This window comes from Pseudorasbora parva, chromosome 3, assembly GCF_024679245.1.
Source record: "Pseudorasbora parva isolate DD20220531a chromosome 3, ASM2467924v1, whole genome shotgun sequence".
Classification (NCBI taxonomy): domain Eukaryota; kingdom Metazoa; phylum Chordata; class Actinopteri; order Cypriniformes; family Gobionidae; genus Pseudorasbora; species Pseudorasbora parva.
In genome coordinates this window covers 4909609-4930017 of record NC_090174.1, presented here as the reverse complement: position 1 = coordinate 4930017, position 20409 = coordinate 4909609, and the positions used below count along the sequence as shown (strand labels likewise).

At 38.3% G+C, this 20409-nt stretch overlaps 1 protein-coding gene across 5 annotated transcripts in view; it reads right to left on the bottom strand.

Annotated features, from left to right (window-relative positions):
• smtnb (smoothelin b) overlaps positions 1-20409 on the bottom strand; it is a 98534-nt gene that overhangs the window by 53317 nt on the left and 24808 nt on the right. For 4 of the 5 annotated variants that reach the window (XM_067437613.1, XM_067437615.1, XM_067437614.1 and 1 more), the window contains exons 2-6: positions 19389-19546; positions 19185-19263; positions 14146-14224; positions 13956-14032; positions 1173-1242 (exon numbers count right to left, since the gene is read on the bottom strand). In XM_067437613.1, the coding sequence (XP_067293714.1) occupies positions 1173-1242; positions 13956-14032; positions 14146-14224; positions 19185-19263; positions 19389-19546 (463 nt within the window). Of the gene's footprint in view, positions 1-1172; positions 1243-6773; positions 6858-13955; positions 14033-14145; positions 14225-19184; positions 19264-19388; positions 19547-20409 lie in introns of those variants that run through there. The other variant, XM_067437617.1, reaches the window with a different exon arrangement.

Genomic DNA, 20409 nt, shown 5'->3' with positions numbered 1-20409 from the left:
TCATGTAAATCGTATATATTCAAAACACAAATGGGATTCATTTTGGTAAATCAATTATGACAAAAAAAGTAAAAATGATCAAATATTAGGTCCAGTTTTTTATCTCATAATATATGACAGTAGTATCTCATTTATCTCTATTTTGACGTCAATCACGCTTATCAATTTCGACTATAGTATAGACGTTATACTTTTTATCTCAATTATGGCTAAATGTCACAATTTTGACTCTCATAATAACTAAAATATGACTCAGCTTCTCAATTATGACTTCTCATAATTACAACTTTTTATCTCATAATTTTGACTGTCATTGACATTATCTCTTTCTTTTTTTTACTTTATATTGTCACAATTTTGACTTTTCTCCCAAAATGACTTGACAATCATCAAAGTTTCGACTTTTGAATCATTTAGAATTTTAGCTCATAATGTTTCCTTTTTAATCGCATAAAAATGTCCTATATCCAAGAATAAATAATTTCCAGAAAGTAATAATACGTGTGACTTATTCCTTTACCATTTTTATATTAATCAGATTATCCCAAATTAACATACTTTTAGGTACAACCCTGATGTACCATGCTATTACCACCTGACACAATCACTGTACTACTACTGTACTACCACAGCCCTATTTCTATGGGAAATGGCAAAGAAGCAAAAGACACTCTCCCTTTATCCGATTTATAATCGTTTTTAACTCAAAATGTACTCAAGTCTCTGACCCCAAACTTCCAAATACTGCAAGACAAAAGCATGTCCCCTCCTTCATTCTCCACAATGCTCTTCCCTGTCCTGTCCCAACCCCAAGCTTCCTTTGTCTTCATCTGAACAACAAACAGTGGCTTCCCAAAATGTCTAATTTCTGCACTCATTAAAGTCGTCTTTGCTTGGCGCTGCTCTCACCCTGGCCAAAATTACTGGGTTGAGCAGCTGAGTAAGGACCACTAACACCACAAATGCCAGGGTCACAGGAAAGGAGTTTTACTTCAACAGACTGTGTGTCTAAATATAGGGTTTGACCTGGTGGGGGGGATGAAAGTCTGTTTGGCAGACATAAATGAGATTTACACCCCCCTCGCCATAGTCTACTTTGGTGTGGAAGAACGTTTCTATACATTTTGGCAAGATTAAACTCTTTTCTCAGATGAGTAGGTGATTTAACTTGCCTTCTCTGTGGTTCTCAATTCTCTCAGATTGGCTGATGAGCGCTTCTGCCTTGATGCTATCCTGCCCGCCCTGCAAAAAATAAACAAATACATAAACAAACTTAAATACATTGCATCTGAAGCCATATTCAATGACAAAATCATACTGAACAGGAGACCAAGATAAATGTGGCCAAAACACAAAATTCCAGTTCAATAGAAATTCAACCATCAGAACCGCATTGATAGGGGACTTTACCAAACAAGACAGAACAACTGATTGGTTAAGTAAACAGTAGAGCTGCACAATTCTGGATAAACTGAGAATCAACATTTTTGGGGTTTAAAATAGAGGTCACAATTCTGAATAGACAACTAAAAAAAACAGTTTATTGCAAAAATATATGCAATTAATTTTCTTTTCTTTTAAAAAAAAATTTTATTAAAAAAAAATGGTACAAAAGATATCACTGGGATGTATACCCTTTAAAAAAAATCTATTATGTACCATTTAGATAGTAATATGTACACTTCTGGTACCAATATGTCTTTAAGGGTGTAGTTCGGATTGCTTGGTCCAGACCAAACAAACCATTTAGTCCTGGTCCGCTTAGCGTTCACATTGGCATTTTAACACCGAACCTAAAGATACTGAACATCAAGGCATAGGTATTTGTTCACAACCTGATTAGTCAGGTTTTATTACGTCTATTTCGCACCGAACATCCAATACAATGCTTTGTGCTGTGCTAAATGAGCTCACTGAGTGTGCAGAGCTACATATGATGTTATTTTGACCAGCTGAGAACTCGTGAATCCCAGAGTCACACACACACAAAGAAGATCTGCTGCGGGAAGACGCTGTTCTGATGCCTGTACCGAACTGTGATGAGAAAAAACAGGTGTGCTTGAGCATTCGGTCCTTTTTAGTGTTGCATCTTGTGACATCGGTTGCCATATTTGGTTCATTTACATGTCTTCGGTCTGTATTGTACTCATAATTCAGTCAAATTGCACCAGAATTTGTTTGGAAGCGGAGTGAGGCCAATCTTTTGGTCACACTTATTTAAACGAACCGCACTAACAGAGCAAATCGCACCAGGGTCATTTTAATCTAACCAAACATGCTAAGTGTGAACACACCCCTAAAGTACTAATATACACACTTTAGGTACAAAGGTATATCTTTTGAAAGGCTCTCGCCCCAGTGACAACTTTTGTACCTTTTTTCTGAGTATTCAATGACTTGCTCATAAAAACTTCACTTGTTTCATGACTGGATGAATCTCTTGAATTAATAATTCAACGATTTGCTCTCAGGCATCTCAGTCTCCACTGGGCTTAAGAAAAATAATAATGCAGTTATAAGGCGTGTACAATTTAAGCTAACTTATTAAAATAACTCTACTAAGAGTATCTGCTGTACAGTTCTTATTTTACTTCTGTTGAACACAAAAGATAATATATTAAAGAATGTTTGTAACCAGACAGGTGACGCACCCATTGACTACCATAATATTTCCCCCCCACTATGGAAGTCAATGGGTGCAGCACTTGTCTGGTTACAAACATTCTTTAAAATATTATCTTTTGTGTTCAACAGAAGAAAGAAACTCATACAGGTTTGGAACAACTTGAGGGTGAGCAAGTGAGGATATTTTTTTGTTGAACAATTCCTTTAAAGCTTCAGTAAGGGTTGCCAGATATCACAAAAAAGCTAAACAAGCCCATTAAAAACTCAATACAATAAAAATACTTTGCAAACCTGTACACAGGGAACAGATATAAACAAAACTAGTACTGGCTATATCCTAAAAAATATAAAGGTTATTAAAATAGTTCAATATAAAAACATTAAAATAGTTCAATATAATATATGTAGATGGCCTATTATAAATTGATAAAAGTAGTAAAGCCAGAAGAACCAAAACCCACAACGACACTGACCAAACACATGAATAAAGTAAACCATAGGATAAAAAATGAAAACTAATTATTTCCATGTTTTTTGCCACAAAAATGACGTTTTATCATGTAGGGAAAGCACATACTCCCTTCATCCACTCTCTCTGCCCTACGACATGCGCACACAGAAATGTGTGGTCAGCGCTGCTGTGGCCATTTTAGCAAGTAAAATAGTTTAGCAACTTACCGGTAAAAGCGACATGACATTTCGCCACTTCGTGTCGTGAACGCATAACTACCTCGGATGTGCTTTATTTTTTGAATAATTTTTAATTTTTTGAATCTAATAATGGCCAGCAATCAATTATTCCTTACTTAATTCAACCTTTATTTAAAGTTTAATTACACCTGAGTTGTATTAAATATCCATCAATTGGGGGCACAGGTTTTTCTTTATATTTATTACACGGCTCTGTGAAATACTTGATTCTGATTGGTCAATCGCGCATTCCAGCGGTACGTTATTTCCAGATAACACCCGCTCATACGGGTACTAGGAGTTATCTTGACCGGTACTACTTCTATGCTTAACGCTGGCGCCATCTAGTGGCTTAAACAGCCGTGGGTTACAATGGAAGACTTCAAGGCAGGTTTCCTTTATAAAGTTTTTAATATAGATCTTTTTCTTACACAAACGCATCGATTCGAATCAGAAGGCTCTATTAACCCATCGGAGTCGTGTGGAGCACGTTATTTGACGGACAGCTGCATTTTTTATGGACTTAAAACACAACTACAACTACTGCTGGGATTAACGTTAGCCTGGACTTTTTAAATATAACTCCGATTGTATTTGTCTGAAAGAAGAATGTCATATACACCTATGATAACTTGAGGGTGAGTAAATCATAGGCTTGGTTTCATTTTTGGGTGAACTAACCCTTTCAGCATTAATTTTCAACATTTAGCAAGGGCATATGGCAAATCTTCAGCAATAGATAAAGGCTTAAAGCAGGTTGGAACTGTTTTCCTTCGCGGAAGCTTTGTATAAGAGCTAATAAAATATTTAATCTCGAGACAATATTTTGTGTCTAATAATTATTTATTTGAGACTAGTAGCCGTGTAATAAGCGGGATAATGTACACCCAGCCGGTTTTTATCGCAGAATAAACCCCTTCAGAGCGATGCAAGACCCCTCCGCTTCGCGTCGGGGTCCTGATCACTCTGTCGGGGTTTATTCTGCGATAACAACCGGCTGGGTGTACATTATCCCTTACATATATATATGGAGGGGGTTTCAAGAACAATAAATTAAATAAAATTCAAAAACAAGTTTAGAATTCAATCTAAAATCCAATCTATGCATATATTGCGACGAAATTTATTCAAAATCGAGAATGAGTTTAACCGAATCGTGAGGGCAGCTGATGCTCGTTCAAGCACATAATTATAGAACATATGAGAATATAAAGAAAAACAAAGAATTCTTTCAAACAAGTGAACCAGACTGAACCGTTAAGCTTTTGAGCTTGTATGCGAGTTGTAAAGAAGGCTGTAGGATGTTTAGTGTTAGCTTAACGCTCTGGACTTTAAGTCTTTTTGGCTTAACGGTGATTGTCTACCTGCTGTAAAAGGATTAACAGTTATATGGCACAATAAACACCAAACTGCAGTTAATCAGCAGGCCAACACAAACAGAAATAATCAGGCATTACACGAGGTCATGTGTTTGAGTGTTTTTGTTTCAGACCAGCTGAAGTGTGGAGGGATAGATTTAAACCCAACATATGTAAATGACCAATTTGTCCCAGAGTAAACCTGCGAGATTTGACTTGCAAACAACAAGTCATTTTTGTTTGTAAAAACAGAAATAAAGTTCACAGACGCTGCTCGGCAGCAGTCACATCCATATGTCTACACTATAATTACAAGATGCTTGCCATAAAAACACATGAGAAATGGCTTTTTCTGAAGTTCAAATCGAGGTTCCCATTCAAATTTGAGCCTGTTCCTTTTACAAAGCTGTCCCATGGCTTTCAAACACTTTGATTATAGAGCACGAGTTGCATGAACAACTTTTATTGTACTTTTTTGGTCTTTTAGGAGCTTGAAAGCCCCGGCCCCCCATTTACTTTTATCGTGGAAAAAGACAAGTCCACAGACGAGAGTCAGTCATATTATATGTGGTTCTAAGTGACACGGGGATGAGAAAACTTACGACTGATATTACTTTCTGACTTTAAGCCTCTACGCATGTGTATGTGGTAGATTAGAGCCTCTGTGACAGGTTTAATCTAGCAATCACGCTAAAGCGGTTTCAGATGAACTCAGATAGTGACCAAAGTCAATTGTGAGCCAAATGGACTCTCCTGAACTCTCACAAGATCTCTGCTTCTCTCCTACTTGCATGAAAAACATTTTCCCCCCAATGCCACATTAAGCTTTACATCTTTTAAATTGTCCAATTTTGAGGTAGCCGAGTGCACAAAGCTCATAAGATCTAGTGTGTGTGAAGCAGTCGGTGTCATTTTCCATGAGCGTCTGGATAAGTCTGGTGAACCACACACACACTTAACTCATGATGAGTGAAATACAGTAGCAGGGCCTGTCATTTTGGCTCCAACACACACACACACACACACACACACACACACACACACACACACACACACACACACACACACACACACACACACACACACACACACCAAAATGAGAGATGTAGAGATCACACAGCACATTCAATAAATATACAATAATGGGATCTTTCCTGCCAAATGACAGGTCAGTTTCCCTTTGACTCTCATAAACAATTCGAGGGAAATTTTATTTTGCATATCTAGATTTATTTAAATATTTTAGTTTCCTTTGTTTATCATGCAGACACTATGGTGCTTGGGGTCAATCTTTTTTCTTCATTCAGCAAGGCTGAGTTAAGTTAATCAAAAGTGACAGTAAAGACAAGGATTTACATTTTAAATAAATGCTATTCTTTTGAACTTTCTATTCATCCAAGAATAATGAAAAAATGGATAATGTTTCCACAAAAAATATGCAAATGTCATTGGGAAACAATCAATGCCAAAATGGTTTTCAACATTGAAAATAAATGTTTTATGAGCAGCAAATCATCATATTTGACTGATTTCTGAAGGATCATGTGACACTGAAGACTGGATGCTGACAATTCAGCTTCGATTGCAGGAATAAATTACATTTTATAATATATTCACGTAGAAAGTTATTTTACATTTTAATATTTCACTTTTTTATACAATAAATGCAGATGTTGATTAGCATATTTCTTTCAAGAACATAAATCTTACCAAGCCCAAACCGTGTGTGTGTGTGTGTGTGTGTGTGTGTGTGTGTGTCTAAATTTGTATGTATGGTATGTATGTATGTATGTATGTATGTATGTATGTATGTATATACACAGTGCACACACACACACACACACACACACACACACACACACACACAAAATGCGGTATATATACTTTAGTCATTAAATTTTCTACTACTGATAAATTAAACTTTAATTCAAATGTAAATTCATTAACATTTGACCAATGAATACTGTTAATTAAATGTAAAAATGTATGGTATTAAATCCATATTAATAAAAATAGTGAAGTGGAAACTATGACACTTATGTCAACAGCACAATATTTATAGTAACCCATGATAAAACCCTTCATGAAAGACTCATTTACCTTCTTCTGGAGTTCCTGTATGAAGCTCTCAGTCCACACGTGTGTACAACACATAAAACGCAGCACTCAGTCACTGAGCTCCAGCTACCGTATACACACACACACACATAATCACACTGGCCACTCCCCCGTCTTCCTGACCACTCCCACTCTCTTCCTCCTCACATCCCACCCTTCCTGGTTAACTCAAGTCTCTTGCCTCTCATTATATTGCAGGTCAACAGTTAAACTGCAGACGTGGACCCCTCAGTTTCAAACTTTGCACCTTCAAAGGCCATAAAAACAGTCTAAAACTGCCAAATCATATAATCATATGTATTTAGGGAATTTTATTTATTTTTGAATCTATTTATGACGCTCTGAATATGAATAGTCTACATCTAGTAATAATTTCATATTATTCAATGAGTTCATATACAGTCTATATATGTTCATATATGTTCATGTACTTCATATACTACATCAAAATTGAAACTCAAAGTCAGAACCAGCCACCATGGCTTCCACACTGGAGTCCCATGATTCTCAAAGCCAATCTTTGGACACAGGAAAAGATGTCAAACTGAGATATAACAAAACGAAGCAAACAAAACATGAAAGCACAAATGCACAGACCTCATGTCACAAAAGGAAAGCGTTCAAAAGACGAGAATTCTGCTGGTAAACACGAGGGAATCACTCAGAAAACACACTGGAAAAACATTCATACTCAGGGACAAAAGTGGAATACTGTATACAAAGCAGATGTAAATATCAAGAATGAACAAGAGGCCCATTCTTTCTTTTTGAACACATTTTATCTGTCATTTTTGGCACAATACATGTAAAGATATGGACAATTAAAGTCATTAAATCTGCATTCTTACTATGTCATCTTTATTCCATTTCAAGTATGAAAATACTTAAAATATTAAATCAACGCTACAGTTTTATAATATTTATGTTTAAACACTATTTCCTTGCTCACTTAGAGCCAGTGTTCTTTTGCATGCTCAAATGTGTTATTTTAAAAGGATCCTATTATGCCCCCTTTCTACAAGATGTAAAATAAGTCTCTGATGAGTGTGTACATATGTGAAGTTTTAGTTCAAAATAACTAAAGAGAATTTTTTATAGCATGCTACAATTGTCACTTTTTGAGTGAGCAAAATCGTGACTTTTTGTGTGTGTCCCTTTAAATGCAAATGAGCTGATGCTCCCGGCCTCCTTTCTAGAAGAGGGCGGAGCTTCAAGTGCTTGTGTTAGCAGCTCTGGTTACCTCACGCAGACACACACTGAAACTGTTCAGCTCTTTATGTTTTAAACCGGAGTCTGATAATGCTGTAGAGACTCAAGAAGAAGTGACAACATGTAGAATGAGACAGGACATTTCTGAATGGTTAGTTGATGAATTTATGTAACTCATGTAGAGGATGGATACCCGACCCGAGCCCGACGGGTCCCGACGGGCCGGGCCGGGTCGGGTTCGGACAGATATTTAGAAATGACATTCGGGTTCGGGTTGGGCTCGGTCACGTCACCTCGAAAAGGAATTGAACCTTTTAAAGTATGAAACGGAAGTTGAGCGTCTTTTTCTCCTTATTGTGACGTATATATCCGAGTGAAACGGACTCTAAAAATTAGAAGAAGAAAAAAATAGGGCAAGGTGTCATTTCGTCCTTCGGGAACTGATTGGATTGTTGGAAGTTGGGCGTTGCTAACAAAATGGAGGCAGATTTGAATGCCCTCAGCAACCGGTGTCTGAGAGGCGGTGCAGAAACGAGACAGAGCGTGATAGCCCCGCTCTCGCGCAATAGCACATGACCGGGATAGAAGAGATAAATTTAAAAACAATGGGCCTGTTTAACTTGATGCAATGGTTTGTTTTTGTGATTAAAATAAATGTAAAATATTACCCTAACATCCGTCTTCCTGTGTGCGGAAATTTGTTTATGTCGCTGTGACAACAACGCGCAACACGTGTGTACTGTATTGCCCGCGGCATTGTTATTCAAGCCAATTGACAGCCTTAAAGCCATCCACAGTTGATGATGCAAAAAACCTTGATTATTAGCCTAAACCTTTATTGGATAGATTATGTAAATAGATCAAATGTTGCAGTTTAGGAACCACAGTTTGATAAAAATGGAAGAGTGACTTTCATTTCAATAAGCATTTCAATTGTTAGGTTAATGTTTTGTTCTGTTAGCTTGGGGCATTTTTAGTAGACCTTTGTTCATTTAATTTCAGTTGGCTATTTGATTGGGCTCAGTGTAACGTTTGATGCCCCATGCTGATGCGCTCGACTTTAAACATTTCAGAATGCCTTCCTACAGTTGCTTAATAAAAGCGGGCTTTTCACACAAACAAACGTAGCTACATGGGTCATTAGTATATGTATTATGAGGGGAAAAAAATGTTTTTAACTGTCGGGCTCAGACATTAATATCTTAATGTCTGACGGGCTTGGGTCGGGTTCGGTTACTGCTCTGTCGGACGCAGGCCAGGCTCGGACAGAAAAATCCGGCCCGATCCACACTCTAAACTGATGTGGTGTTAACTACACTGTAAAAAAATTCAGGCCTCTCCAATTGAACAATTTCTAGTGACTGATCACATCTAAATTTTTCAGTTGTCAAAATAGAATTTCTGTGAATTGATAACATTTTATTCAAAGAAATTTTATTTGGCAAACTAAACATTTTTTATGTGAATAGTCACTAGAAAATGTTCAATTGGAGACCAGAATTTGGTTTTACAGTGTATCTTCAGTCATTGATTAGTATATTCTGTCATGACAATGTATTAATGGCTGGTCTGGGAACTGTTGTAAAATGCACAGAGCCAGAGAATATCAGCTGCATGAAGAGAGAACAGGTGTAGTTTAGTTTAAGTTCGGTTATAACTTATGTTGTCATCTTGCTTTTATGACATGCTGTTGCAGTTGTGTTCGTACTGTATTGTAATAATATGTGAAAGATGGATGACAGCTTGAGCGACTTCCAAATGTGCTTCAACAACTCTTCCTCTTCTCAACATGGCCTGTATTATGTATTCCTGGGGCTTATGTAAATTTTAGGGTTGGTGATGTCACTGGCTTGTCATGCGCTGTGACACACTCGTTTTTTCCAGGTGTGTCTACGCCACAAACGGGATAAATAAAAATACAAAACTAAACTTCTCAGAATGCCGCAAGAGCACAGCAGGTCATGTGACAAAAACACAGGCTATTTTTGAGTAAAAAGAATCTTGCAAACAGCATATTCAACACACTTTGTGTGTTGCCATTGCAATAAGCATCACCTGAAAGAAGATGGCTGGGAAGTTTAGCATTAAATTTCAAATGTTTATGGCAAACTCATTGATACATATCCTCTGCGACATGAAAATAACCTGTGCCTATTATCATAGGAGGCTTTTTTCCTCATTGAAAAGCTGCTTGTGAAGATGTGATAACCAATAAGATAAGATATGATCAGTCTGGATATCCTTATATCTTTCTTTCCCACTGCGGAAAACACGTCACTTTTGGTTACCTGTTAGTTTCAGTAAATGTATTTAGTAGGTATTCGGGTGGATGTTGGTAATTTTAAATTATAAACTGATACACAGGTAAGGGTGCTGATGTTTACTAGAAATTCTTACTGAGATAATGCCTGGGAAAGAGCAAATGGAAAGAGAGGAGTAACTTGAGGATAAAGAAATGAAATAAACAAATTTGACAAGGAGGAGTGGAGAGGGACAAGGGTAGATTAAGGTGAAAGCAGCAGCACATTTTTAACATTCCCCACATTTCACTCGGCGGCGAGATCTGTGTTAACACATTAAATTCATTGGAGGACAAAGGTGTGTGTGTGTGTGTGTGTGTGTGTTTGTGTGTGTCATATGGGAATGAAAAGAAAGTGAAAGCAAAAAAAGGAGGATGAAAGGATGAGTGAGGAAAGAAGTTTGCTAAAATATTCAGTACCCATATTTGCATATGTAGAAAAACTTTTTGCAAATGTTCTTTTAACATACTTTTCAATGAATTCATACATTTGAGGTATTATATTGTGGTGTAAATAAGGGCGTGACAACAAAATTGCATTTAGCGACCAGAAAAAAAACAATTATTTAATGCTTCTAGAGCCAGAACCACATTTTAAAAACACATTATTTTTCCTATTTTCTTCACTGTTGCTGCTTTCTTCCCAGGCTTCGTTCCACTCCACTTTTAGACATACACTTGCGAACTTTCCTAAGCACTTGCCCTCGGGGGAATGCGTGTCACCCTTTTGAAGTGGGTTCACTTCATGAACTGGACGAGCAAAGTTTATATGGACAGACCCTTGTCCCCTCAAGAAACTCTATGGGTGCTTTCAAATCTCTAGTTCGGTTCATTTGGTCCGAACCAAGGGCAAACAATTATACATTGTTATATTTTTTAGCTTTTTTGGTTCCTTTTCACACCACACTGATTGCTTTGGTCCGAGCCAGTTGAAACAAACCAAAACGCAGGAACGTGACAACATCCACATCACTCACTGGCCATGGCGTATTTCCTAAACTGCTTTTCGATTGGTCAGAATTTACGTGTGGGAAAATTCCAAAAGAAGAGGCAAAGCAAGCAACCTATAATAACACAATGGAGAGACGAATGCGCGGGCCAGTTTTGTCCCTGGCCATAATCTACTACATTGTGTACCACAGTATGCAAACAATATATTTCTATAATGAAGCGCGGATGCAACTTGAAAACAACATTCAAATGCACTGCAGGGGCGAGCGCGCATCGCTCGTCACTTCAAGCGGAGCCCTGCATTAATTATTCTTAAAGGGGTACTTCAGCGCTGGGAAGATGAATCTGTATTTAAACTGGGTCATCAATGCAGTAGAAATGTGAAATTATTTTTGAATTTGGTGTCTTCTAGACTGAGAAAAGACAGAAAATGTATTTTTGTCCCATGGGGATGAAAGACTACAATTCCCAGAATGCTTCGCTGCCCTGTGAGGCCATTCCCAACACCACCAACTTCATTACTGTGACTGAGTTAGAGAAGACACTACAATTAAAAACTGAACGTGTCTGTTCAATATAATGAGTGAGTCACCGCGCGAGTCTCACAGCACTGAGCACTAACTGCACGAGTGATGAGAGCTGAGGTAATCGCGACTACATTCGCGGCATACATTCACACAGGAGTTCAGTCTGGCACGCGTTTCAGTTCATGCCTTTGCAAGCTTAACTTTCATAGAAATGAATTTGAGAAGTTAAAAGACTTACATTGCTCACCATAGCTCCGTTTAAATGATCCTGTCTGCAAGCTGAGCTCTCCCTGCCAGCTGAGTGTAATCTCCCATCCCCCATGCGCAGATTCAAAACATGCGGAAATAGCTCCCTCTGCTGGCTGTAGTCTTTAGCCTTTGGGCAAACATTCCTCCTATGATGCAAAAATCGTCATTTTGCATCATAGGAGGAATTTTTCCAGAAATAAAATGCATAAATCTCTTGTCTCAGGGAGATATGAGGGGGGAAAGCACAATAATTTGAATATTCTCCAGGGTTTCTACTGATACAAAGCCATATGCTAATCGCTGAAGTAACCCTTTAAGTGACATGCTCATCTTCCGAAAATATTGCCAACGATCTATCAGGTAATGTCATGCACACAATGTCAGCCCAGCTGACTACGGCAGCTGGTTAAGTCTAAAAATGATTAGTACTTTTGCAGTTGGTTCTGTTCGAGGTCGGATCACGTTCTCACCACAAACGAACGGCTCCAGAATTCGTTTGAAAGCGTACCGAGACCATCTCTTCAAGGAGGTCTCGGTCCGCTTGTTTGGTCCGCTTTTGGTGCGCACCCGAATGCGATTGCCGCTTTCACACCTGACCAAACAAACCGCACCAAAGAGGGAAACGAACTCTAGTACGATTTAACCGAACTAAATGAGGTAGGTGTGAAAGCACCCTATATCCCACAATGCAACTTGATTGTGACTTCACAGCAGATCGTACTTAACTGAAGTGTATGATATATTAATTATTTTGAGAATTAAATCGCATAAAAGTGTATAATACAGCTCTGGAAAAAATTAAGAGACCACTTAACATTGAGAAACCCATGTTAAGAGGTCTCTTAATTTTTTCCAGAGCTGTATTTTAATTATGTTGAGATTTAATCCCATAATACTCAATTTCAATCAGTGTATACTATAAAAAAAAGGGGAAGTTAGCGAGTGAAGGGCATAGAAACTTGAAGTGAAACTCAATCCAGTCTATCAGTAACGCTCTGTTTAGTTCCTGTCTCTATGAAGCCCCGCCTTCTGAAAAGCACAATCTGCTCTGATTGGTTGGCTGGACCAGGTTGTTGCGATGGATGGAGCGCGTCGTGTGTGTTTGGGAAACGTCCTGCCCCTTACCATAACTGCGAACACAACTAACTCAACCAGGTCCGCCACCTTTATTTAGCCTATGCCTTAAACCAGGGACACACCAAGCTGACAGCCGGCTGTCTGATTTTTTTTTTTTTTGTGGCCAATTCAACATGTAGAATCGGCGTCGGGCCGTCGGTGAGAGAGAGAACTCTGATGGGCTGTTCAGCTTAGCAAAAGAGTAAATAAAAACTGAACAGACAGAAGGCTGTTATAATTTTACGTCATCTTACTTGAGCAACGTTGCAAGAACACTTTCATAAAAACATGAGAAGAGTGGAGCTTTGTTCCCATAAGAAAACTCAGGACTACAATGGAGGCGTTTCAGGGAGTTCAGAAACACTGATATAGAGAAGAAGTCTCTTTCTAACACTTTTCATTGAGTTTATCTTCCTTCAAAGTTGAACAGATAAAAAAAAGTTATAAACTTATAATAAAGGTGCATTTATCTGAGATTGAAATGTCAATAAAGGAGTGTAGCACTACCTGAACATCAATCAAAATTGCACGGTGATATGCCATTATATTCATTACATTTTTTATTCATTACCATTTCAATTTTCCATATACTTAGATTTTTGTGATTACATTATTAGATAAACAATATAAAATCCTAACCCTGACCCTATTTCCCACTTTAACTGAATTCATGACCATTTGAAAATGCCAAAACGATCTCCAGCTGAGCGTCTACAGAGTTCACTCTCCTCATTCCACATTAATCCACAAACTTCAGCCTAGTTATCCCTGAGATTTACAGCTCCTGATATTCACCACGCCACATTTACTCACCTGTAGGTCAAAGCTGCTTTGAGGATTTTGTCGTCGCTCTGTTCTTTGGCCAGCGGTCTGAACCTTCTCTAATACTCCTATGAATGAGAACGGAGCGAATGTAAACACACACACACACACACACACACACACACACACACACACACAGACGTATAGAGATATTTTTCCAGCCCTTTAGATGCAATCTCACCTCGTATCTCCTCATCTCTCAGCCGACGAATGGCTGCACGAATGAGTTTTCTCTCTTCATATTCACTGGTGCTTTGCAACTTGAAAGAAAGAAAGGAAAATAGAGGGCAAGACACAAAAACAGTAGTTAGGTTGACATGACTGATACTTAGACCCACACAGAACGTGCACCCACAGAATTCCACAGAAAGAAAATCTTGGTATATTTCCACAGAATTCAACGCAAATGGTATTATACAGACTCCTCAATATAACCGTTTTTGAAGAGCAATACTCTTATCTCTATTTAACATATTTAAATCATTTCTGCATATATTTGATATCGCAAATAACAGGCCAAAAATACTACATTAATTCCATGTGCAACTGTAATAACACTGTAATAAAATATCCCATTATAATTAGTGAAGCTGTCTATACTGGAAGTACCTACAATTGACATATTCTGTCATGATAATCTATAAATGGCTGCTGTGGGAACTGTAGAAATATGCACAGAGCCAGAGAATATCAGCTGCATGAAGAGAGAACAGGTGTAGTTTAGTTTAATTACGGTTATAACTTATGTTGTCATCTTGCTTTTATGACATGCTATTGCATGTGTGTTCGTACTGTATTGCAATAAATGTGAACGACAGATGTGACCGTTTGAGCGACTCCCAAATGTGCTTCCACAACTCTTCCTCTTCTCACATGGCCTTTGTTGTGTGGTCCCGGGGGCGGGGTTTATGTAAATTTTAGGGTTAGTGATGTCACTAACTCGTGAATACACTCGTTGTAGTTCCTGCCAGCCGTCTGCTGTAGTCCTTAAAAAGTGTTTTTTCTAAAAGTCATAACTTTTCACGTTTATGCTCGAACAGCAACACACACTAACTAAAGTATAAAAAAAATAAATAAATGAAATCAATCAACCAACCACACAGGCGAATCTTTGTCGTTTAGGAATAAAATTGTGTGGGTGTTTGAATCGAGATTGCAATCTTTTAACTGAACACCCCTGGTATATATTAGTGCTGCAACGACGCGTCGATGTCATCGATGACGTCGACTACGGAAATACGTCGACGTTCGTAAAATGCGTCGACGCGTCGTGTCAGACGTTCATCTCGCGTAATGTTGGCTTCTGCTCCTGGTTCTATCACAAAAACCTAGACCGCGAATATCAAAAGTAGGGTTGGGCATCGAGAACCGGTTCCAACTTGGAACCGTTTAAAAAATAACGATTCCATTGGAATCGTTTAGAAAATTTATTTTCGGTTCCGATCTTCGGTTCCAAGCGCGCAAGGTTTGGTTTCCATGGCCACCTGATTTCCGGTGCTTGCGCGCCCGCTTGTTCATTGAAGCCCGGTAAGCGGCTCTGAAGTGTGGATTTATTTCACTTTTAAAAGCCTGGGTCAGCACAGTGCGTCAAAAATATCGATACTGAAATATCTGAAAAGATACGATAGCCTGCTCAGCCTACACAATCCATCCCAGCTGCTCTCCTCTCCTCTCCTCTCTGACCGACAGCGAGTTGACGCGCAGCCGCATATTCTCATTCAGCCGGTTAACCTCTGAGCACGGCGGACGCGCGTTCTGCTGGACTTTTCCTTACGACTGCGTGTTAGTGTTAGTGTGTGTGATCGGTCTGAATTTCGCGCGGGATTGCACATAATTCTACGAATCCCCGCAGATTTCAAGCTCACATCTGAAGCGCACACACACACACATAGCCTACCGTAATAAAGCCGCCCCTGACATACAAGTGCAAATATTCGCTTCTTTTTCCAGCTTATTATTGGTCAAATACACTCAAACTAATTCTCATTGCACACTTTGAACAGTATGTAAACACAGTCTGAAACAAGCAGTTCTTAAAGGGACAGCAGTCATTTGTTATTCAAAGTCAAACTACAAAAAGACAAACGATCACACTGCTCTTGACCGATCAACTTTTCTAACTTTAATGGTTTTATATGAAACTATTTAATTTTTTGCAAAAACATTATCCAATGTTATTTTAAATTTATTTAGCCACTTTGCGTTTTTTTATTCAGTTTCTTACCTGAATGTTAGACCTACCTGAAAAAATAAAGCAGTCTATTTCATTTATATCTTTTATTCTATTGTATTTATTGCTATTTTTTGTAATATGTATCTTTGTTTATTCAATTTACCATTCAAAATCAAGCTTACTTGTGCTGTGTGTAAACTATTGCAACACAATTACCCCGTTGTAAAAAATACATTGAGTTAACAAATATTTGTGAGATAATTTTAATAGTAATTGATCAATGTTTATATATGAGAAAAAGCTTAAAAGCTTTATCATATAAAGTGATCTCTTCAGAAGAAATGTTTGATTGCCTAGACTTTCAAAAGACAGACAAAAAAAAAATTATATAAAAAATATCAAATTGACAGTATATGCAGCGTTTTTCCCCCGTTGTATTGAAAATAGCATTGAATATCGGTGACATGTTTTGACTCCACCCCTCAAAGAATCGGAATCGAGAATCGAAAAGAACCGGAATCGAAAGTAAGAATCGGAATCGGAATCAGAATCGTTCAAATCAAAACGATGCCCAACCCTAATCAAAAGTATGGGAATACTTTAAACAGAGGCCAAACAGTGTTTCCCACACATAGACTAATTTGTGGCGGACTGCCACATAATCAATAACGGCCGCCACATTCGTCATTCATTCATTTTTACGCTATTTAAAAGACGCACGCATATTCGTTTAGCTGCATTTCCTTAAGTTCTCTCTCCGCCCTTTTGCGCGTCTCTTACTCACTCACACACACACGCGTTGCATTCGACCGTAAAACAAGTTTTATTGCATTTTGGCGCATTTAGTATGACATCGCTTTTAAAACCAGAGCAGTTGAATAACAGAGTTGCGACACGCATTCATCACGCGGCAGCGCGCGGTCACGGCGCTCATATAATTCTAAACAAACCAGCGCGGTGTCAATCAATACAGACCAGTGTTTCCCAACCGGGATCCCGAGCAAAAGTTGCGGGGACGCACTTACACTTCGGTTCATCTCGCATCTGATGACGCATCTTTAATATGGGTTGTAACTTGAAAATAATGCTGTATGTATGTTTCTGTCGATGGACGTGCTGACTCCTCAGGTATACACTACAACAACAGCGATAATAAAAGAAAAACGTGGGCAAAACGGTCTCTCTTTGTAAACTTTATAAAACGCATGCGAGTGCTGCTGTACGTCCGAATATGAGCAGTCATTTTCACCGTCATCACCCGTGTAGCCAGAAGACTCGAATGAGAAGATCTGTCTTTGTGCACTCGTCCCAAAGCGCGCAAATATTGAGTTATCTTTCAAATCCTGTGCTTAAACGGACAAACTCACAAAAAGTATGTCAAAATGTCATAGCCTACTCTATGCCTTAAGTGAACTTTATACAGAAAATACGACGACTATCCGTGGGTCTTAAAGGGGCAGTAGCCTTCACTGCTGTCTGTTTAATGTCAAACAAAAGATAAAGACATCACTCACTGCTCCTGACTGAATAGCTTTTGTAAGTTTAATAAGGATTATTTTTTTAATTTTAAACAGTTAAATGTGTGGTTATTTTACTTTTGATTACTTCATTCCATTTCTCTACCTAAAAACTAATGTTAGACCTACCTGAAAAGCATTGTTTATTTTATTCTCATCTTGGCTCAATAGTATTTATTTGTGCTGCTGCTTCTATTTAAGTTATCTGTTCTTATTTTCTTTATTTTCATTTGACAGTAGTCCTTTTTCCCCTGAACATAGCAAATACCGAACTGTACTGAAACGTGAACCTAAGGCCAGAGACACACTGCAAGCGTGCCGTGAGCGTCTCGGCTGCGTGGCGTGTCAGTTTTTATTTCGGCTCCCATGTTAACCGGTTAGCGCTTGCATACTGCCTGCGTCAGCCGCGCGGCTCACGCGCGGTCCGAGCCGCGCGGAAAACGCGTGCATGCTTCAAATAGAAGAGACGCCTATTTTTCACGCGAGCGTGTTGGAAGCGTTTCTAGGCAAAACAGCATAGGAAAAGATGTTTATATGCCATTTTGACACGAATACATATTAATAAAGTACATTTTCATGTTTGAAAGTCTTTAGGGTTAACATAAATGCAGATATAGGCCTACTTGTAATAATAAAAAAACAACATAATTATCGATTTTGAAATATTAAACCTGTCAATACAGAACGAAATATTCTGTAGCCTATTTTGCCATCAATACCATATATATGTATGGTCAATAGGCTACTGCCGACGTTGTCTTTGCTGTATCTAGGCAATATATTTATATTTAACATGAAGTATAGGGCTTCCCAGCAGCAGCAGCGCCGCGTCACACGCTTCTGGTGTGCAAAGACAGAGAAAACGCCAGGCAGCCGCCCCGCGGCTGACACGCAAGCTGAAAAGTCACGCTTGCAGTGTGTCTCCGGCCTAAAACCGCGATACAAAGCGAACTGTGAGCAGTCTGTACTGTTACACCTCTAGTGTAACTTATGTGAGGGGGTGCCACAGAATTGACAAATTTCAAAGGGTAAAAAAATAAATCATTAGATTAGTCGACTAATCGAAAAAATATTTGTTAGATTAGTCGACAGAAAAAATAATCGTTAGTTGCAGCTCTATATATCATCTTACAGCCCAGTGTCTCATTGGGGCACTACTGAAAGTAAGAGCTTATTTACATTTCACTGAAAACACCCCATTGTACAGAGAAGTGTATGCGATTTGCAAGTGTTCTTTGAAAGCATTCAGAATTTACACTAGTTAATCTCCATTCATTGCTTTCATCAGGAACAATACACCTTTTATACATAGACACAATAAAACTTTAATGTAGCACAATGGGACTTCATTTGGAACGGGCTCATTGCAGCCTTTTGTTTTACACGAACAAAGAGCTTAAAGTACAACATTCCATGCAGGGCCAAAACACTTATCAATCATCTCCAGAAAACAACACAATCTCAATGAGGGAATGTTGACAGGAACAACACAAGAGCGTCATCAACAAACATCTTTAAACATGGCCTTACCAGTCCAGTAAGTTCCTCAATGTCCTGTATAGCCTGAATCTTTCCTGAGAGCATGTCTAAGGAAGCCGTCAAATCAGGACTGCAAATACCAGCAAACAAGATCAGATACAAAATGGTGCATGCTATGCAAAACGTTTCATTGCATTTTATACAACAGAATTTTGCATTTATATTTAAAACACTAAAATAAATAAAGCTTCATACCAGCACTGGTTTTCTTTATCCTCATGTCCATGCAGGTGGGCACGCCTGAACCGCTTACTGGTTAGCGCGGCCTCCATTTCTTCAATCTCACAGCGCCGCAGCTCCCGAATCGCTGTCCGGATCAGACGCCGCTCATCTATATCGATAGTTTTATCAAGCTGGAGAAACAGAGAGCAAGAAAGCTTACAGTAGGTAAAAGATTATTTTGGGCAAGCTGTGCCCCTTTTTACGTTACATTATCCGAAATAAAAACTGAATTATATATCAAGATTTGCATGCTATAATTTGAACACTGGTTCAATTATGGAAATACTTTGTTGTTTTTGTGCAAGTAGCTAATTTATGTTTATATTATTCCAATCATCTTCGATTTAATGAAATTTATTTCATGGTCACGTTTGGTTTTAGGTTCACGTTTTATGTTTTAATGTCTTTTATTTTGTAATTTTGCCTCAGTTATGTTTCCTGGTTCTGGTCATGTGACCTCCTTGCGCTTAAGTGAACATGTCACATGCTAGTTTCATGTGTCTTGTTCTGATTGGTTCCCTTGTCTGTGTGTCATGTTCTCATTGGTTGGTCTAGTCATGTGGTTTTTGTCATGTGTAGTTTTGGTTGTTCATTGGTTGTCATAGTCATGTGTTCCCCTGTATATATGTAGTCTTCATGTTTGCCTTGTCAGTTTGTTGAGTATTGTTTCCTGTAAACCGCAGTTGGTGAGCTCTTAATCAAGTCAAGTCACTGTATCGGTTTGCTCACTTTGAATTATTGGCAATAAAACTGCACTTGGGTTCATCTACACTCGCCTCCAGTGTCTCTCTATCATTACATTAATGCATTGATTCTTCTTGGTCAGTCTCATTTTTGCAGCACATTACTGACATTTTCTTATGCATATACAAGCCAGAAAATTGATAAATAATAAGAGTATTTCAAAATGAATATAATTAGAATTATAATTGTTACTATTATACAAACATACAATATTTAATAACTAAAACGTTTCATGGTAATTGGAAAACAT